General features: G+C 41.5%; 1 protein-coding gene across 3 annotated transcripts in view; it reads left to right on the forward strand.

The window, feature by feature from the left end:
- The window catches only part of setd2 (SET domain containing 2, histone lysine methyltransferase), a 128,978-nt gene extending 110,314 nt beyond the window's left edge, over nucleotides 1–18,664 (forward strand). For all 3 annotated transcript variants that reach the window (XM_043687966.1, XM_043687964.1, XM_043687967.1), the window contains 6 exons: nucleotides 1,542–1,681; nucleotides 4,487–4,598; nucleotides 4,922–4,990; nucleotides 8,803–8,886; nucleotides 11,572–11,673; nucleotides 12,424–18,664. In XM_043687966.1, the coding sequence (XP_043543901.1) occupies nucleotides 1,542–1,681; nucleotides 4,487–4,598; nucleotides 4,922–4,990; nucleotides 8,803–8,886; nucleotides 11,572–11,673; nucleotides 12,424–12,585 (669 nt within the window). In that variant the 3' untranslated portion in view covers nucleotides 12,586–18,664. The remainder of the gene's footprint in view (nucleotides 1–1,541; nucleotides 1,682–4,486; nucleotides 4,599–4,921; nucleotides 4,991–8,802; nucleotides 8,887–11,571; nucleotides 11,674–12,423) is intronic.
- The last annotated feature ends 3,239 nt before the right edge of the window (nucleotides 18,665–21,903 follow it).

Genomic DNA, 21,903 nt, shown 5'->3' on the forward strand with positions numbered 1-21,903 from the left:
GAGGCTGAATAGGCTGGGGCTGTTTTCCCTGGAGCGTCGGAGGCTGAGGGGTGACCTTATAGAGGTTTACAAAATTATGAGGGACATGGATAGGGTAAATGGGCAAAGTCTTTTCCCTGGGGTTGGGGAGTCCAGAACTAGAGGGCATAGGTTTAGGGTGAGAGGGGAAAGATATTAAAGAGACCTAAGGGGCAACGTTTTCACTGAGGGTGGTACGTGTATGGAATGAGCTGCCAGAGGAAGTGGTGGAGGCTGGTACAATTGCAACATTTAAGAGCCATTTGGATGGGTATATGAATAGGAAGGGTTTGGAGGGATATGGGCTGGGTGCTGGCAGGTGGGACTAGATTGGGTTGGGATATTTGGTCGGCATGGACGGGTTGGACCGAAGGGTCTGTTTCCATGCTGTACATCTCTATGACTCTAAAGGTGTCATGCTTCGGCGCTTGGTGAGCCAAAGGACCTGTTCCTGTGCTGTATTGTTCTTTGTTCTTTTGTTCTTGACGCCTATAAGATCCTAAAAGGGCTGACAGGATAAATGCTAAATGGATGTTTCCCCTTGTGGAAGAGGCTAAACCTAATATTCGTAGTTTGGAAATAAGGTTTCTTCCATTTAAGGCAGTGATGAGAAATTGAGTTCTGTGTGCATCTTTGGAAATATCTTTGGGGCAGAGTCATTGAATAGTTAGCCCAGAAGCTATAGGGAGTCGACAGAACTGTGCAGTTAAAGCCACAATCAGATCATTCATGATTACATTGGAATGACAGAGCAAAGGGGCTAAATGGTTGTTTGATCAGCAACTGTAGCAACTCTGCACAGCTAACTTTATAATAGGGTTAGAGCTGTGTAGCTGGACTGGTGTACAGAACAGAATTTCAAATCCTAATATGATCTGAAAGCTTGAATTTCAAAAAGTTTTCAAAAAGTATCTGGAAGAAAAAATCTGGTATCTGGAAAAGTGCATCAAATTCTTCCAAACAAAAAAATCTTTGAGGTAGCTTGGGATGGATAATAAGTACCACCCTTGATGTCAATTCCCACTTCCTGAGAATAAATAAGGAAAATAATTGATAGCTCTCAAAAGGCCACATTACTCTTCTTGACCACCTCTTCAGTCCCTTGCCATCATTCCATGGTTAAGAGAATTCTATCACACTTGTCAAAATGGCTGTTCTTTGAATGTCAGTCCTTGACAACACGTGTAGACAGCATTCTCATCGGATGTGGAGACTCGAGAGCTTTCCGATGGAAGTCATTGGTCAGGGCCAGAAACTGAGAAAACTTCCTGATTTTCTTCACCCCCACAATGCCGACAACAATGGAATCATTATCACAGATCACTGAATAGACCTGGGTCTGTCTTGTTCTTTATTGATTCAACCACTTATTGAATTATTCATTCAATCACTTGGGCAAGAAACAATCTGCCTTACCTTGTCTGGTTTCTTCAGGTATTTACAGTTTTTGTGCATGGACTGTTGTTGGATTAAATATGTTGTTCTTTCTATTTTAATAACTGTTCTGTATCTGTAATCTCCAGCCGGAACTGATAGTTGTCAGCAGTCTTCTCGATTTGCCACCACCTTCTCCTCCAAAACCGAAGACCATCATCCTCCCCTCCAATTGGAAGACTGCCCGGGACCCAGAGGGAAAGATTTACTATTACCATGTGATAACCAGGTAGGTTTTTGTGGAGCCTGCCCCACTGCCAGTAGGTTGGTGGAAGGAGTATAACCTATAATGCAATGCAAGGTTGACTATAGCCGTTCAGCCTAGAGGATTGACAGGAAAAACTGTTTATGTTGTCGTCGAGTCATTGATCATAAGGAACTGGACATCAGCGTTGAATCAAGATGCTCAGCTCTCCCATTCCCTCCCCATTCAGCACCACCCAAAAATATTTGCATGGAATATCTTGCATTCATTCACTTCAGCTCTGCTGCAGGTAACTGGGGCCTTGGCTTGATACAGTTACAGAACTGTGGCATTTCTCTGCACGAAGGAAAATTGTGTTTGCCTCTCAAATGGTATCAGATTTCCTTAGCTTAGTGCTGTTGCCACTTCAGAAAATTGAGCGCACAGCCTCCGTCAATATTAAACTTCAGTACAACATTACAGGAGTGCTGCACGGCTAGAGGTGCCGTCTTTTGAATGAGAGACAAAACTGAAGCTCTGGAGTCCCAGTGGTACAACTCTGAAGTTCTGTTTCTTCCCCCCACTCCCCACCCTAAACCCCTTTCCTGGCCACCATTTAACTTATAACACAATACCACATGAAAAGCAAAAGAAAGCATATGTAAAGTTTAGGAAACAGAAATCATTTAAGGTGCTTGAGTATAAAGAAAGTGGAAAAGAACTTCAGAAAATAAATTAAGACAACTACAATGGGTCATGAAATGTCTTTGACAACTAGGATTAAGCAGAATTCTAAGACATTTCATGCATATATTAGGAGCAAAAGCATAACTAGAGACAGGGTAAGTCCAATGAAGGACATTGGATGGAACCTGTGTGTTAAGCCAGAGGAAGTGGGTGAGGTACTTTACATCAGTATTCACCAAGGATAAAAACACGGATGATGGTAGGTTTAGCGAGAGGTTTGTTGACACTCAAAGCCATGTCGATTATTAAGGAAGAGGAGGTGTTGGATGTCTTGAAAAACATTTAAGACAGGTAAGTCCCTAGAGTCTGATGGTATCTATCCCAGGATACTGAAGGATAAAGGGTGGCGATTGTGAGGGCCTTAACAAAGATGTTTGGCTTCTCGCCAACACCTGAAGAGGATACAGTGTTGTTCCTTTGTTTAAGAAGGGCAATTGAGATAATCCAGGAAATTATGGATCACTGAGCCTTAAATGAGTGCTGGGAAAATGAATGGAGAAGATTCTTCGGGATAGGATTTACTTGCATTTGGAGAAGAATGGACTCATTAGGAATAGTCAGCATGGCTTTCTGTGGGGACGTTTTCTCTCTGATTGAATTTTTTGAGTAAGTGATGAAGATGATTGAGGGATATGCAGTGGATGTTGTCTACATAGACTTAACTAAAGCATTTAACGAGGTCCCTTTATGGTTGGCTGATCCAGAAGATCAAATTGCATGGAATCCGTCATGAGTTGGCAATTTAGATATAAAATTAGCTTGCCAGTAGAAGCCCAAGGGTGGAGGGGTGTTTTTCTGACTGAAGATCTGTAACTAGTGGAATTCAGCAAGGTTCAATGCTGGGACTTCTGCTTGTAGTACATATAAATGATTTGGATGAAAATATTGGTGGTGAGATTGGGAAATTTGCAGACAACACAAAAATTGTTGGAGTTGTGGATAGTGAGAAAGAGTATCAAAGGGTCCAGAAGGTTAAAGATCAGCTAGAAAGTTGGGGAAAGAAATGGCAGATGGAGTTAAATCCGGACAAATGAGGTGTTTCATTTTAGGAGGTCAAATGCAAGAGGAACATATACAGTAAATGGCAGGACCCTGAGGTACAGAGGGATTGACGTACAGAGGGATCTTGGGGCTCCCAGTCCATACTCCCTGAAGGTGGTAACATGAGTGGATAAGGTGGTTACGTGCTTGCCTTCATCAGTCGAAGCATTGAATGCAAAAGCTGGCAAGTGATGTTGCAACTGCAAGACTTTGGTCAGATGACATTTGGAGTTTAGGAAGGAAGTTGAGGGTTTGGAGAGGGTGCAGTAGTAGTTGAGGATGTTGCCTGGACTGGAGTACATTCTCTATTAGGAGAGATTGGACAAACTTGAATTGTTTTTGTTAGAACATTGGAGACTGAGGGTCCACCTGAAAGAGGTGTATAACATTGTGAGAGGCATGGATAGTTGGAGTCTCTTCTCCAGGGTGGAAATGTCAAATACTTGGGACATAAGATAAGGGGGAAAATTTAAAGGAGATGTGCGAGAAAGGTTTTCTTTTAACAGAAAGTGTAGTAGGCTCCTGGAATGCACTGCCAGGGGAGGTGATAGAAACAGACACGATAGCAAAGTCTAAGAAATGTTTAAATAGATACGCGAATGGGCAGGGAATAGAGTGGCACACACCATGTGCAGGCTGTTGGGATTAGTTTAGAATAGCATCATGGTCAGCACAGACCTGGTAGCCCAAAGGGCCCGTTTCTGTTTTGTACTGGTCTATGTTCAATGAAATAGATTATTCTGTTATTGCTGTTTCTGACATTTTGTAGACTAATGATAGCTGTCTTCAACCAGTGATTATCTCTCAGTTCATTGGCCGCACCCCAGGTATCAATAAGGTGGCATCTTGACTCTGTAATTCACATTCCCTGTTCCTGCCTCTGCTCAGGCATCCAATCCAAGGTTACATGCTCTCTGGTGCCAGGAAGTTCCTCAGTAATCTAACTAGATCTTATGGTGATGGTCATACCAAGAGCTTTCAACAACCTCATCCTATACTCTACCTGTTTTCCTGAACAGCCAAAGTCCCCACCTTGCTCAATTATATTGTATGTTCCTGCAGGCAAACGCAGTGGGACCCACCATTATGGGATGGAGGCAGCGACGACATGAGTGTCGGTCATGAAGCTGAAATGGATCTCGGGACTCCTACATATGATGAAAATCCAGCCAAGGTGACGATTCTTGCTATTGATGGGAACTTTGGCTCTGTGGCGATTTAGGTGCAAGAAAGGAATGATTTTAGTATCTTTCATTCATCAGTGTCTCATCTCTTACTCAATGCACTGCATCCTTCACTCAATGATGCATAGCCAACCTAGTCACTAGGTTCCATACAAACGTCTTTCTTAATGGCATATTATTATCATCCTTTTGATCTGAATTTCCTTATGTACTGGTTTTACCCGCTTGTTATAAACCAAAGGGGAAGACAGTGATATCTGTCAGCTAGAGTATTGAAAGGGGAATTTCATTGTTTGTTTCTTGTTTCTCTTAGGACCCAATGCTCACTGAATTACACGGACAGAATGGGAGCGGAGACGGGACACCTAACTCTTATAGCCAGGTGTGTGTACATGTACAGTATGTGTGCATGCAGTCTGCATGCATGTGGTGGTGGGAAAGGCATTCCAATATTGGTGGATGACCAAAGCCATTGCCTTTCAATTCCCATGCAATCTCTGCTCCAACACCCCAGCTCCAGCCCTCTCTCTGGTGACTGTCTAAGTCTGAACAAGATGATAGGAATGTAGAACCTCGGAGCATCGTTGGGCAATTTGGCCCTTCAGGCCTGCTCAGCCATTCACTAAGGTCATAGTTGATCAGACTATGGTCTCCACTCCATCTTCCAGTCTGTCTCCCAAAATGTTTAACTCCCTTGTCCATCAAAACAAATCTAACTCTTCTTTGAATACATGTAATGACTGAGCGTAGGAACAGAAGTAGACTATTCAGCCACTCAAGCTTGTTCATAATTCAGTGAGATTATAGACTCCCAACAATTTATCCACTGCAGGCGTTAAGCTAACTGGTCTGTAATTCCCTGGCTTTCCTCTTTCTTCCTTCTTAAAAAGCAGAGTGAAGTGCAGAAATCCAGAGGGATGACTCTTGAATCTAGGAAACTCTGAAAGATCATCGTTAGGACATCTACAGTGTGTTCTCCTACAGATGGAAACTGTTAGGTCCCAGAAATTTGTCACTCTTTAATTCCATTAAATTCCTCATTATCAATGTTTTACTTAAGTTAAATTCAGTCGCCAACTTTGATTTGCTGTTGATTTCGTTGTGACTTTTGACAAGCTATCCTCCTCTTCTGTAAATATTAAGGCAAAGTAATTATTCAATATCTCTGCCATTGCCCTATTGTCATTGATAGTATCTCCATTTTCAGCCTTTAATGGGCCAACATTGCACCTCACCACCTACTTGCCTTTTATATAACTAAAATTTCATCATCTTGATTTTGTCTCTTTGCAGGCTTCCTTTTGTAATGCCTTTTCGTAGTTCTTATAAGGTGCTTAGTGGCCCTTTGATCTTTGTATCTTTCCCATTCACCAGGATCTATACTTTTTATTTTGCATTTTTATTAGTCCTTTCCTTTAGTTTTATGGTGTCCTTGTCTCCTTAGTTGTCCCTGACTTTTTTTTCTTTGAAAAGGAGCTTTTCCTCGCAGAGTATAAACTTGTTCTTTATTGCATTAAATGTTTTTTTATATGTAGTCATAGAGTCATATCATCATACGCCATGGAAGCAGACCCTTTGGTCCAACTTGTCCATGCCAACCAAGTTTCCCAAACCAAACTTTTGCCTGCATTTGGCCAATGTCCTTCCAACCCTTTTCTATTCGTGTACCTGCCCAAATGTCTTTTAAATGTTGTAACTATACCTGCATCTACCACTTCCTCTGGCAGTTCATTCCACACACGAACCACCAATGGGTGAAAAAGTTGCCCCTTGCCCTTTTTAAATCTTTCTCCTCTCACTTTAAACCTATGCTCTCTAGGTTTGGACTCACCCACCCTTGGGAAAAGACCATTTACTATTCACCTTGTCTATACCCTTCATGTTTTGATAAGCCTCTATAAGATCACCCATCAATCTCCTACATTCCAGCCTCTCCTTATAACTCAAATCCTGCAGTCCTGATAACATCCTGATATATCTTTCCTGTACCCTCTCCAATTTAAAAATATCTTTCCTATAGCAGGGTGACCAGAACTGAACGCAGTACTCCAAACCTGGCCTCACCAGCATCCTGTACAACTGCAATATAACGTCCGAACTCCTCTACTCAGTGGTCTGAACAATGAAGGCAAGCCTGCCTAATACCTCTTTACCACTCAGTTTTTTGAAAGTTGCCACACAATGTTCCTGAACCATTTGTCTCTCTGTTCGACAATCCACTATTCTTGAGTTGTTTCCCATTTATTCAGGACTATCTTTGTCTTATCTCAACAATGATTTGGAGATGCCAGTGTTGGACTGGGGTGTACAAAGTTAAAAATCACACAACACCAGGTTGTTGTCCAACAGGTTTAGTTGGAAGCACTAGCTTTCAGAGCACTGCTCCTTCATCAGGTGATTGTGATGAACCACCTGATGAAGGAGCGGCACTCCGAAAGCTAATGCTTCCAATTAAACCTGTTGGACAACAACCTGGTGTTGTGTGATTTTTAACTAATCTCAACAAAGTCAACCTTCCCTAAATTTAAAATTCTAGGTGCTGGAACTCACTGTTAAATGCTGCATTGAATTCCATCATGTTATGATCAATATTTGAATAATGCTCACGCACAATTAGGTTACTAGTTAAATCCATTACCCATTACTCGATCCAATATTGCTTGTCCTCTTGTTGCATGCAGAACATATTGCTGGATGAAACTATCCTGGGGACATGAGAAATTGACCATCTTTCTGACAGGGGCTTGTCTGCATCTCCCAATATATGTTAAAGATAAAATTCACTATTAACTCTACTCTGCCTTTTTCTACACATTTTTCCTAATTTCTGCATTTATACAAACTAGCACTCAGAACCACTACCAAGGAGTCTATAAACAACACCAATTACCATTTTAGATTGTTTACTATTTCTTAGTTCCACCCATAAAGTCTCCACTGAATGCTTTCCCCTCATTATATCCTCTGTCACCTTGAAGTGATTTTGTTTCTGATCAGTAAGGCTACTTTATCTCCTGTGCTATTTTCCTTATCCATCCTGTAAACCTTTTAACCTGGTACATTTAATTCCCAATCCCGATCAACCACATCTCAGTAATGGCTACTGTCTCCAATTTGAATTTGTGCTTGGAGCTCATTTCATTTGTTCCTTACACTCTGTACATTTGTGTATAGAACTCTTCTTTGGGCCATACACTGTGACCTATCCATCAGCATTGATACTTAATTCACTTGTTTATTATTTCTCTCTTCCAGTTTAAGTAATATGCTTCTTTTCCATTGCCTGCCATAACTGAAGTAGGTTAGTGTCATGGGTCTTTGCACCAGGGCCCTGTTTTCTTTGAATGGAACTTACTTTTACTCTTCATCACTATCCCAGTTTTGTTTCAGTTCACAAATGGGACATGTGTACCTCTGGCTAGCCATTTATTGCCTATCCCTAATTGCCCAGAAGGCAGTTGAGAGTCAACCACGTGATGCTGTGGATATGAACATTTCATTGATAGTTCTGCATGAATTGGAAACATTGCACTAAAACTCCAGGGAGCAGCTTTTTAGGTTTCCTGTCTGGCACAACAGGACAATAATGACTTAGTGATTTTTTAATTGGTGTTTCAATTTTGCCCTTGATCCTAATCCTTGACTCTGTAGTGATTATTGAGCCTGTTCCTCCCTTCTGTAACACTGTTGTGCTGCACTATCCGAAAGTTCCAATCAAACACTATCAACCCCTCTTCCCCAACAACCCTTTCTATACCTTAGTGTCACACAAGGTACAGGCATATATGTGTGCAATAGCAGCAATAAAAATGAATCACAGTTCTACAAGTGAGTAAAAAGAATTGCTGATGCCAGTTGATAAAATTGTTTACTGTGGTTAAGAGTTTAGAATTATTATCACCAAAGGACAACATTGTTGACAACGAAGATGACAAGGAAGGTTTAGTAAAGATGTAATTGGGTGAGTTAATAGTGAAAGAATGGGCAAAGGGTATAGTGAATGAGGTTACATCAATCTGAAGGACTTGTTGGTTTAACAGCCTTGTTACTGTGTGATTTGCAACAACTGGGTGAGTGTTGATTTTTGCCACTTAACATTCGGTAGCTGGTCGGTAAGATGTGGAAGTTTAACATGAATTGCCTTCCTACATTTTGTCTCTGAAGTTACCAAAATCCTTTATATCTCTTGACCAGTCATCCAAGAAAAAGCCTAAAACAGCAGAGGCTGATACCTCAACTGAACTCGCCAAGAGAAGCAAAGAGATGTTTAGGAAGGAGGTAAGTCTGCATCATAAAAGTTTAGCTCTTGCCCTGCTTGTCTTCATTTCCCATTCAGTGCCCCCACCCATTCTGCCTCACAACGTACGGTCCCGGTAAAGAAAAGAAATTACCAGCTTTCTGTAAAATTCTATAAGTCTATAAAAGAATGAGCTACATAGGGTTAACAGTCAGAATCTTTTTCCCAGAGTTGAAATGTTTTAAAACTAGGGGCATACATAAAAGGTGAGAGGGGGAAAGTTCAAAGAAGATGTGAGGGGCAAGTTCTTTACACAAAGTGGTAGGAGTCTGGAATGCATTGCCAGGAGTGGTGGTGGAGCCAGATATGATAGGGGGCATTTAAGAGACTTTTAGATAAGCACATCAATATGCAAGGAATGGAGATAGATGGACCAACAGCAGGCAGAAGGGATTAGTTTAATTTGGCATCATGTTTGGCACAACATCATGGTCCGAAGGGCCCATTTTTATGTTATACAGTTCTGTGTTCTGGCCAGAAGACCTCCATCAGTCAACACCAAGAGCAAATCAATTGTTGCTTCCTTTTTTGCATAAAATGGCTGCCAGCCCTCTCCCTGCTTGAAAATTTGGTAAACTGGCCATTTAGCTCATTGCATGTTGGATCTTGCTGTATGTAAAATGGCTTCAGAATGATTAATTAATTACCTCTCATGATATAATTTAGACATTTTTACACGTATGTATTTTTTTGCTGTTTCCAGTCTTTTCATTTGCTTTTGTTGTAAAGCATATGTGTAAGGCTTAACAAGTTCGCAATTAGAATAGATGTCAGGAGAGGGAATGTGGAGAACCAGTTGGCAGTGAAGTTGTGAAACAAGTTACTGAGGAAGTACTTTGTAGTTATCAATATGAATATATTTAGTCAGATTTGGATACTTCTCTCAAGGAAGGATGGACTGGGGGAATAGTGAAATGGTTGAGAGGATGTGGATCCCTGGAAAAACCCTACTTTTTTTGTTTGTCCTACATAGCATCTAGAGACAAATTCAACTCTGGTTTTGAAGAGGTCCATTGAAATGAAAATGGGTAATTCATTCAGTGAGTTTTCCTCCTCTTCGTTCCTCTGAAGCGCATAAGCTCTGATCTCAGATTTGCATATGTCATTATGTGATAGCCCTACTTCATCCTGTCAGTGTGTCGTCCTCCACAGGCCTAATGACGGACATGACATTTTCCCAAGAGAGAGCTGTCATCTCTCTCAAATCCTCCTCCCGTGAACATATTCCTGTTTCTCAGGGACAGGCACCCTCCAAAGGATGAATCCTCATCTCTAATTACACACAGCATCCACCTGAAAGACCTTGTTTTCAAGCTTTCTCTCATGGGCATCCCATAAAGCCTCAAGAAAGTATTGTTGAATCATTGCTTTAAATCACTGTTGATCACGTGGTGAATGTGCTACCACAGTGCTGTTAGGTATTAACTTCAGCAACACTGAAGTTGCAATAAAATGTGCTGAAGCTGGGATGATGTGTAACTTGACAGCGGTGGTATTCCTATGCATTTGCTGCCCCCCATTTTTTTGAGATTGAGACTATGTTGTCGAAGATCTTTGGTGACTTTCTGCAGTTCAAAGTATCAGTAGTACACATAGCAGTTACGTTGTGCTACTAGTAGAGGGAATGAATATTTAGGTTAGAGTGGTGCTGGAAAAGCAGAGCAGGTCGGGCAGCATCCGAGGAGCTGGAAAATCAACGTTTCTGGCAAACCCCTTTCATCGGGAATGAGACAGGGAGCCTTCGGGGTGGAGAGATAAATGGGAAGGGGTGGGGCTGGGAGAAGGTAGCCAATAGTACAATAGGTGGATGAAGGTGATGGGTTGGAGTGGATAGGTGGGAAGGAAGATTGGCAGGTAGGACAGGTCATGGGGACGGTGCTGAGCTGGAAGGTTGGAACTGGAGTAAGGTGGAGGGAGGAGAAATGAGGAAACTGGTGAAGTCCACATTGATGCCCTGGGGTTGAAGTGTTCCGAGGTGAAAGATGAGGCATTTTTCCTCCAGGTGTCAGGTAGTGAGGGAATGGAGGTGGAGGAGGCCCAGGACCTGCATGTCCTCAGCAGAGTGGGAGGGGGGAGTTGAAATGTTCGGCCACGGGGCGGTGGGGTTGATTGGTGCGGGTGTCCTGGAGATGTTCCCTGAAGCTCTCTGCGAGTAGGCGTCCACTGTCCCTAATGTAAGGGAGACCGCATCGGGAGCAACGGATACAATAAATGACATTGGTGGATGTGAAGGTGAAATTTTGACGGATGTTGATGCCTCACTGTAGAGCTTAGGGAGTGCTGCATAGTTACCAAGACTCTGTGCTTTTCAGATCAGACCTAACAGAGTTCCCATTTGCGCTCTCAGATTTTTTTTTTTTAAATTGCAAGATGTGATTTGAGGAAGCGCAAGTATGTTCTCACTGGTATCCTGACCAATATTTATCCTTCATACAACATTGTTAAACCAAAGCACCTCTTTATAAGGTGTAATATTCAAAATGGAATGAAGTGTGCTAAGGTCCTATATAAATGTAACTTTACTGTAGAATAAGCAGTACGTGAAAATGCTATTAACCTAGCGACTGTCAAGATTGAGATGGGAAGAAAAATAGACAGTGGAATTTTAGTGGGGAAGGGAGAACAATCTACTCTGTTCAAAGTTTTGTTTTCCTTCCTGTTTCCAGATTTCCCAGTTCATTGTTCTGTGCCTGAATCCTTACCGGAAACCTGACTGTAAATTAGGAAGAATTGTGGCTACAGAGGACTTCAAGCATTTAGCTCGGAAGGTAGGGATATTGAAAGTATTGTTTGGCAAAGTTGTGGGAAATCTTTTCTGGGGCTGTGTTGGGAAAACCAAATGTCTGACAGGCACTGTTGACCCAATGGTCCACTGCTAGTCCTTGGTATGTGCTAAGGTACATGGACACAAACAGCAGTCAGAACAGTGATGTCTGACCTCAATCTCCGAGACCAGACCTGCTCCAGCTCCACTCTATCCACCTTTTGAACTTGTGGAGGATACGGCCATCCCTGGTTAAAAGTAGTTGTGAGCATATGGTCAAGCTCTACAGCGATGACCCACAGTGTCGACCATTTTTCTGTCTCTTGCTTTTCAGACTCTCATATTAATAAATTGTCACTTGTGTGAAGCAATTAACACAGTGAATCTGAAGATAAACTGAAAGCCCCAGTGAGAGTGACTATCTATTGTGAGAGGAGAACTGCATGGAAGATATAAAGCAGATGCATAGTAATTACTTTGTTTTGTCTCCCCCTACTTCCTTGGTCTCTGCCCCTCTCTCCTGCCTCATTCTTCCTGTCCTCTACTTCCACTCCTCCCCTTCCTGTCTGTCCCCTGTGTCATCTCTGGCCCTGCGGTAACCAACCCTTCGTTTACCCTTTTGTTCTCATCCCCTTGCCTTCCCTCCTCTCCTCCCATCTTATCTTTCTCATCACGGCATTTCCTATTTTCTCCTATTGCCTCTCCTCTCCCGCCCGCTTTTCCCCTTTCTCTTGCTCATCCCTCTCTGAAACAGTTGACACATGGAGTCATGAACAAGGAGCTGAAACAATGCAAAAATCCTGAGGACCTCGAGTGCAATGAAAACGTGAAGCATAAAACCAAGGAATACATCAAGAAGTACATGCAGAAATTTGGCGCCATTTACAAGCCTAAAGAAGAACCAGATGTGGATTGAATAATAAACCCCTCTCTGTTCCTTCTCCCCAGACCTGCCCTGTCCTTGAGCAAAAACCCATTGTGAATCTATAACCAGCTTCTCAGTCTCCTCATAGCTATCTGTATTATACTGTTTTAACGCATATGTGAATATATTGAGAAGGCAAAGAAACCACTTTCTAGTTAACGACTAGTCCCTGTTCACTCTGACAGTTTTGTTTTTAGAGGGAGGGAGGTTGCAGGGTCAGGGAGGGTCTCATCATTCTCCCTCTTTTACTGTGTAAATACTAGAGTATTGGTTAGATATCAACTCATTCTGACTGTATATCACCGACAGTCAATGGAAAACTGTCGTACTTTAAAAAAAAACATTTTACTGTATTAAATTTTTACGGACTTTTTTATGTAAAGAAAATGTTTAAAAAACTTTTTTGCTTTCAATTTAATGTCAGCGAAAAGAGAAATTGTGACGAATGTTTTTGGGGAAAAAAGTTTTAAGACTTTTTTTGTTTTTTTTTTAAAAACCTTGTGAAAAATAATCTGTGACTAGTACTGACTTAAAGGTTATTTTCTTTTGTTTGGATAGTGGGCGATGGTGTTTATTCACTGAGCAAAGGTTATATAAAATGAGTTTTAATTCTGATCCTTCCCCCCTTCCCCCCCCCTCCCCCCATCTCCCTACCAGAAGAATGCAGGCAGTAACCAGGCCAAACAGGGCAAGGAAGGTTCTCTGTTCAACTCCCTCACCCCACCCCAATATGTTGTGGGTTAGCTGATCTCGGCTGCTGTGGAATGCTTGGGGAAGCTTGTTAGTGTTAAAGGCTCTGTATTCAATACTGATTGGGAATAGCAAATGGCTTTGGATAGCCTTCTTGGCTCACAGTCACTGTCTGGTGAATCCCCTGTCTTTACGTCGCTCATTTGCGCGCGCGCACACACACACTTTTCTCCCACCTCCTACCAGAGTGTGAGATTGAGAATAGGAGTGTCCTCTGCTCTGATATCCCCTGCAGTCAAATAGGCTTTGGCCACTAACTTAATCAGAATGTTGTGTGCTGAATGGTATCTCAGGGTGCAGCACCCATATAATTCCTTTGTTAACTTGAAAGAATAGGATCTTCATTAACTTAATATTTTTTTACAAGGTGCAGGGAAACCGGAAGGAGCAATTTTTGTGAGAACATGAAACTTTACTTCTTTGGATTTGCTTCCAATCCTGAGCGAAGTTATGGACGCCATCAACAAAACTGGAGTTAGCAAGTCACTTACAAATCTCTCCCCTACCCCCTTTCCCCGGCCGATAATTACTGTCATGACCTAGGCAAACTTTAGACCAAACTGTTAGCTCTGATTGGGGCCACAATGGACCAGGCACTCGTTTTGCTGCTTGTCCGTGGAAGTTGTTGGGTGTTGAGGGAGGGTTTCGATCAGGTGGCTGGCCCAGGACTCACCCATTCCTGTGTCTTCCCTTATCTAGCCACAACTGAAAATTCTGTCCAAAAATCCTGGTTAGGCTTGAGTATTTTGATACATGAGCCAATCTGATATTTAAAAGAATGTGTTTGATGGTGGAAATTTTTTTTTAATTATTAATTAAATTAAAGCGTATTATATGGCAGGGGATGCAGGAAATATGATGTATTAAATATTTAGTGTCTGGTAGTGAAACCTTTGATGAAATCTCCAGTTTGACGAGTGATTCAATTCTGTACTATAAACTGAGAATTTTTTTTACGAAGCACAGTTCCCCAAGTTTTTTTCTGAAACAATTAAACTGTTATGGAAACCAACTTTGCATTGACACAAGTTAAGGACTGAGGTAGGCTCTTGAATGTTCTTCCCTCTCTCATTCATTCTTTCTTTCTCTCCTCTTCCTCTCTGGGAAATAAGTTTCAGTGAGTGCTCTCTGGTAAGTGGCTTGTGCGTTTGTAATTTTACAACTTGCAGAGATTTCACTTGGTGCTAGGAGCTGGATATTTGCAGGGATGAATGTTGTGTATTTTTAAAAGTAAAAAAAAAATTGTTTGAAATCCGCCTAGAGTCTTCCTTTTCAAAAAGAACTTTTCCCTTGTTCTTTTGCTAACCATTTAAGGTTAAAGGGAGGCTCCAATTGTAGGCAGTGGATTTTTGGAAAGATGGAGGGGACAAGGCACAATGAAGAGTGAGGGAGAGAAATAGGCATGACTGCAGAAGAAGCAATCAAGTACAGAATCCTGTTAATATATAGCTTGAGTACTTTGAAAGATAATATTATAAAGAATATTCGTACACTGATCTGTACAAAGGGGTTGGGAGTTCCATTAAACTTTAAGCTAAAACACTGACCCTTTACAAGAATGTAAAAGAAAATGATGTACATGTGCATTTTTCATGGTTAGATCGCTGTCGGCAACCTTATGTTTTCTATGTTTATATAGCACACATTTTCTCATTGCTGTATCAGCTTTATATTATATCTGCTGTTTCCATGACTGTACAGTATCTCGTTTATATTCATCAGTTCTCTGTTGTATTCACTGCACACTCCTGTGTGTATGTTTACATTCTCAGCATGGTTTTCTTTATGTACTGGTTAACACCCCCCCCCCCCCCCCCCCCACTACTGTCGCTTGTTGTCTGCTCTGTGCTCCTGTTTCCTCTGGACACATACTCTCTACTGTTTTCCTTCCTTGAATGTACCCCGCTGTCCCTGTGTACCCTCGCCGCTGTCCCTGTGTACCCTCGCCGCTGTCCCTGTGTACCCTCACTGCTACCCACCATGCATTCAAATGTTCTTTTCTATCTGGTCCATCTCTCTTATGTCCTTTATCCACATGGAATGATTTCTTTCTGCTCCTCCTGGGGGTTAATCTGCAGTTGCATTTTCTTGCTTTGGTTTCTCCAGTGTTTTTTCTGTTCTCACCTTTTTTTTTCTGTTCTCACTTTTTTTTTCTGTCCTCACTTTTTTTTTTCTAAACTGTATTCTAACCCATGTTTCCACGTGGCTGTATTTTTCCGATTCTGTTAACATCCTTAAATCTCCTGTGTGCCCTCTCTAGTATAACTACATCCTTTCTGTAATGAGGTGACCGGAACTGCACACATTAGTCACGTTGTGGCTTAACTAATAATTTATGCAGTTCACCCTGCTCAGCTATTACCTTACCTTGAGCTAATAAAGACAAAGGTGCTCTGTGCTGCCTTCTGCACCTTATTGATCTGGGATCTTTACCTTTAAAACAGGAACTAAGCATGAGTAGGTTATTGACCCCTTTGAATCTGTCGGCCATTTGATAAGACCATGGCAGATCTTCGATCTCAATGCAATATTCCTGCTTTTAAAGCTAAAAATGTCTATATTTCTATGATTGGGCTACAATAGCCTCTGGACAGCAAATTCACAGGTTCACTCCCTTCTTCCCTCATCTCAGTCCTAAATGGTCTACCCTATATCCTGAGATTGTCTCTCCTACTTTGACAGTTCCCTTGCTATTTTCCCATTAATTGAGTTTTTTTTTTGGCTCTGTTTGACTTTCCCCACTGCATCACCTCACCCTGTTTCAGGTTGAATTCTATTTACTTTCTGTCACTTGACCAGTCCATTGATACCTTCTGCAGTTGACAGATTTATTCCTCACTATCAGCCATGCAGCCAATATGTGGGTCATCTCTAAATGTGTTGATGTCCCCCACATTTACATCCGAACCCATTAATATGTACAACAAACACGAGGGCATCTTATACTAAGCTCTGTGGAAGCCCTCAGCTTTGCAGGTCCTAAAAACACCCAACAATTCCCCTGCTACTGAGCTAACTTGTATCCAGCTTGCTCCGTTCCCCTGCAACCTATGGGTTTTTTTTTTAAACCAGACAGTTGTGTAAACCTGCGCTGTATTATCTCCCTACCTCTTGCTTCAAGGACACTCTCCCCAGCTCTAACTTCTGGGCTCGCCCTCTCCTTCAGGCAGTTCCCTTTTTTGTAATTGGGCACTCTCTCCGGATTGCAGTTTATTCTCCCCATCCTAGAGTGCTGTCTCTATCTCTGTCTGCCCCAGAGCTCACTGTGTTCCTGAGCGCGTGCACGCTTTCTCTCTCTTTCTGACCCCCCCCCCCAATTCTGTCGTGGTGTTCCTGACCATCTGTCTCTTGACTTCCTCTGTCTGCGTGTGCTCTCTGCGCTTCCTTATGGTCACTATCTCTGCCTCTGTTATTTCTCTGTGTTTCCTCTCCATTTTTTCCTCTGCATTTCTGCATGTCACAATCTCTTCCTGAGTGCTCTTGGTCACTTCCACCCCTTTCTGCTTCCACCTCTCTCTGCTTCACTCTGACTATTTTTCTCTGCCTCTGCACCCATTCTGCTATGCTTCTCCCACCTGGCTTTATGCTCTCTATGTCCTCACTCTCTGCCTCTCCATGCTCTCTTTTTACCACTTTATTCACTGTTCCTCTGTGCTTGCTCGCTCTGTGTTCTCTCTCTGCCTCTCTCCCTTCCTTGCACTCTCTCTCTCGTTTCCCCTTGCACTCTCTCTCCCCAATTCCCCCCACCCCGTCCGCCTCTGACCTTACTGTATTCTTGTACCTTATCTGTCTCTGTGCCCTCTGGCTTCTGTACTCAGTGATCACACTACCTCTCTCTGTGCCATTTCTCCCTTTGAGGAGAAAGTGAAGAAGGGCTTATGCCCGAAACATTGATTCTCCTGTTCCCTGGATACTGCCTGACCTGCTGCGCTTTTCCAGCAACACATTTTCAGCATTTCTCCCTTTCTCTACCCACTCTCATCCCGTGTCTTTCACCTCTGTCTGTGTCCTCTCGCCCCTTCTCTGTGACCTCTCTCTACTATTCTCTGTTTTTGCTTCCATACTTCTCTCTGCCTTTATGTGCTTACTTTCTCTTGCTCTGTCTGTGTGCTCTCACTCTCTCCATTTCTGTGCACTCTTCCTCCTGTCACCCTCCACTTGTGCTGTCTGTCTGTCTCTGTCTCTGTGCTCTCTGCCACTATTTTCCCTATGGCTTCTTTATTTCTCCCAATGAGCTCATTATCTGTCTGGAATTCTCATGGTGTAATGTGTTCACGGCAATTTTGGCGGAACTTCTGAACTGTGAGCCCAGGGTGTGCTCAACATAATATCAGCCACTTAACAGGCTACAACTCACTGTCTATGATCTTGATTAGTGCCAGAAGTCTGCTCCTCTGTTCTCTATTTTTCCTCTCTTACTCAGTATCTTTGTGCCTTGTCACTTTGTCTCTTTGTAATGTGCATGGCAATTGTAAGAATGGAGTAGAGTTTAAGTTATAGGTTAGCAATTCAACTTGTCTGCTTTTGCCATTGGTTTAAAACATGGCCACAATCAATAGTTTCTTGTTAAAGGGTGGACAGGAAACCTGGTGTGCAGGTTTTATTTTAACCAGAATTAGGTAAAATTGGGCAGTTTTGGTCTGCGATTTCGGAACAAAGATAATGTAAGATTAGATGTGGAATGGATAAAGAATGGATACCAGGTTTGGACTAAAACAAAAAGAGGTGTCAACAGCAGCTGCTAAATCCTTCCTACAGGTGGAAGAGAGGACTCGGATGAATTTACAAAAGATTTCAAAAGCCAGGTTGATTAAATGGACAAACTAAAAGTTCCAATGAAATGTCACTGGACCTGAAATGTTAACAACTTTCTCTTCACAGATGTTTTTGGACCTGTTGTGTTTTTCCAGCAATTTCTCTGAAACTAGAAGTGGAAATGGCTGCCAAGGCTCAGAAGGTAGCACAGCAATTGGGCTAAATAGGAATACAGGAGAGATCAGGTCTCCAGTTAGCAAGGCAAAGAAATAGCTGATGAAATAGTTGATTAGCTGGATTTAATCTTCCAGTTCTTAATCCGTTCTGAGAAATTTTCTTTAGCAATTTTTCAATTCACTATATCTCATACTCTAAAAGAGAGGAGACAGAAAGCAGGAGACTTACTTAACATTAGCTTAACAGTGTCATAGGGAAGATGTTAGAAGCTATTATTAAAGACATTATAATAGCACACTTGGATAAGTCAATCGTATTTAACTAATTTGTTGGAGCTCTTGTAAGAAGTAATTTGTGTTGTAAATAAAGGAGAACCAGATGTATTGTACTTTGATTTCCAGAAGGTATTTAATAAGGTGTGACCTCAAAGCTTAATTGCAGAAAATAAAAGCTAATGCTGTCGGGGTTAATGCATTAGCATGGATAGAAGAATTTCTGGAAAATAAGAAGCAAAATATAGGAATAAATGGGTCTTTTTTTAGGCTGGGATGGAATCACATGATGTGCCACAGGAGGCAGTATCTAAATGACTTGGATGAAGGGATGGAAAGCATAGTGTCAAAATTTGCTAATGACACCGAGATAAGAGGAAAGTGAGTTGTGAAGAGGATCTAAAGAGCCTATAAAGGAATATTGATGGTTATTTGAGTGGGCAAAGATCGGCAACTAAGGTACAATATGAGAAATTGTCCATTTTGATAGAATAAAATGTTAAGTAGTTCAAGAGGTGTGAGATTCAGAGAGATCTGGGTTTCTTTGTGCATGAATCACAAATTAACATTAGTGTGCAGGAATAACGAGTCAACAAAGCTAGTAGTATGGTGAGATAATATGGCACTTATATCATAAGGAGTTATTAAATTCCTATGGCAGGCATGTAGATATGTGGAAAACTTGAACATTGATTACTTGGTAATTTATTTGGCCAACATTTCATTAGGATGGAGAATAGTACTGTAAAACATCTCGTGTCAGGTAGTAGGGAAACCCCTGTGTAATTAAACCCTCACCTTACATACACTTACCAGTTTATGAAGAAAAATTCAGTCGAGTGTTAATGGAGCCCTGCTGTTTTGGGTACAAGCTCAATAAAGATATTTTTAAGATTTGCACAATACCCTAATTTACCTGATGTTTGGACCAATGGTGATAGGAAGTACAGACCAGGTTCTTGTATTAAACAAGAATTATTATTTAGTACAAGTAATTAAACTATGGTTAGTAGTAATTAGTGTGCTAAATGGGACAGACTTCAAATGGATCTAGCAACAGGGCATTCATGAGGCATGTAGATCTTCAGCAGTAACAGAATTGTACTCGAATACAATCTACAATTTCATGGCCAGGCATAGGGCAGCATGATGGCACAATAGTTAGCACGGTTGCCTCACACTGCTAGAGACCCAGGTTTGATTCCTGCCTTGGGCAACTGTCAATGTGGAGTCTGAACGTCCTGCCTAACCACCTTCAACCAGAAGTACTGAGAGCATGATCCATCTTGATCTTCTCCAAAGTTCCCCAGCATGACAGATTCCAGTCTTCAGCCATACTTTCTTAAACATGGAGACAAAAATTATACACAGTACTCCAAGTGCAACTTCACCAATACTCTGAAAAGTTGTAACAACTGTTAATGTATTTTTAAACTCTAACCCCCAAGTAATGAAGGCCAAAATTCCATTTGCTGCCTTAATTACTAACATTTTGTTTTTCATGAACCTGGATCCTTTTGTACTGTACTTTTCAGAATCTCTGTCTATTTAAATAATTGTTGACCTTTTGATACTTTCTACCAAATTGCATAGCCTCACACTTCCCTACATTAAAATCCATCTGCCAAGTTTTGCCCACTCACTCAACCTACCTATAATCTCCTTGCAGATTCCTATTTCCTCATCACGCCATGCCCTTCCCACCTATTTTTGTATCTTAAATAAATTTAAATACTTTATACTCTATCCCCTCTTCTAAATCACTCACTTCGATAGTAAATATTTGAGGCACGAGAACTGATCCTTGATCCACTCCACCATTTCTGTCTTTTCAACCTGAAAAAATCCCATTAATCCTGACTCTGTCTTCTGTGTGCTAACCAATCCCAATACATGCTAATACATGACTTCCAATACCCTGAGCTCTTGGCTTGTGTAATGAAATTTTATGTGAAATCTCATTGAATGTCTTCTGGAAATCTGAATGCACTGCATATATTGGTTCCTCCTTCTCAACTCTACTTCTTACATCCACAAAGAATTCTAGCGAATTTGTCAAATATGATTTCCCTTCCAAAAAAGCATGTTGCTTCTTTGATTATGTTATGATTTTCCAAATGCTTTCCTTCATAATTAACTCTAGTATTTTCCCAAAGACAGATGTTAGGCTAACTGGCTTATAGTTTCTTGCTTTTGTCTGCCTCTTCTTGACCAGGGTTTCCAATCCAGTGGTCTCAGACCAGTGTCTTCAAGTACCATTTGCTACTACACTGATACCTGCCTTTATTAACAACATGACCCCACCTCCTATTCCTTTTTGCCTGTTCTTCTGGAAACCTTGAATATCCTTGAATATTGAGTTCCCAGTACTGATTGTCCTGCATTGGTATCTCTGTAATAGCTGTCCAAATTCATTTATTTCTATTTCTGCTGTCAACATTACTATTGTGTTAGAAGTGCCACAATTATTCAGATAAAGAGCCTTAAGCTTACAGAATCCGCTGAGTCCTGGAGTATTTTGACTAATGCCTCCACTAATCTCTGCAGCAGCTACCTTTAAATCTTGAGTGCAGGTCATCAGGTCCTGGTGACTTGTCTGCCTTCGGTCCCATTAGTTTATTAAATACTTTGCCTGTTGTGATAGACTGTTGCAAGACCTTTCTTCCCATTCGCATCTTGCTTCCCTGTTATCCTTGGGATATTTACAGTGTCCACAACCATAAAGCTTAATGTAAAATGATTTAAATTATTTGCCATTTCTCTGCTCCCTGTTATCAACCTCCAGTCATATCTTCCAAAGGTTCCACCCTCCCCTCCGTCCATTAGCTATTCTATTTTAGATACCTATAACAGTCTTGTTCTTTGCTTTTATATTTCATGCTAATTTACTTTCATAACCAATTTTCTCCCTTTTTATTATGTTTCAGTAAACCTCTGCTGATTTTTAAAATATTCCAAATCTTCTGTCCTACCACTGTTTTTTGCTGCTTTGTAATCTGGTAGTTTTTGGTTGGATATTACCCTTGACCACTTTACTCAAGAACGGATAGTTCATTGTTTTAATCAAGTCTTTCTTTTGGACTGGAATAATTTTTGCTGCACATTACAAAACACCTGCTTAAATGTCTGCCTCTGCTCATTGACTGACTTTCTCCTTAGTCTATTTCCCAATCTGTTTTAGACAAATAGAATCATAGAGATGTACAGCATGGAAACAGACGCTTCGGTCCAACCTGTCCACGCCGGCCAGATATCCCAACCCAATCCAGTCCCACATGCCAGCACCCGGCCCATATCCCTCCAAACCCTTCCTATTCATATACCCATCCAAATGCCTTTTAAATGTTGCAATTGT

This window comes from Chiloscyllium plagiosum, chromosome 4 (genome assembly GCF_004010195.1).
Source record: "Chiloscyllium plagiosum isolate BGI_BamShark_2017 chromosome 4, ASM401019v2, whole genome shotgun sequence".
NCBI classification, from domain to species: Eukaryota; Metazoa; Chordata; class Chondrichthyes; order Orectolobiformes; family Hemiscylliidae; genus Chiloscyllium; species Chiloscyllium plagiosum.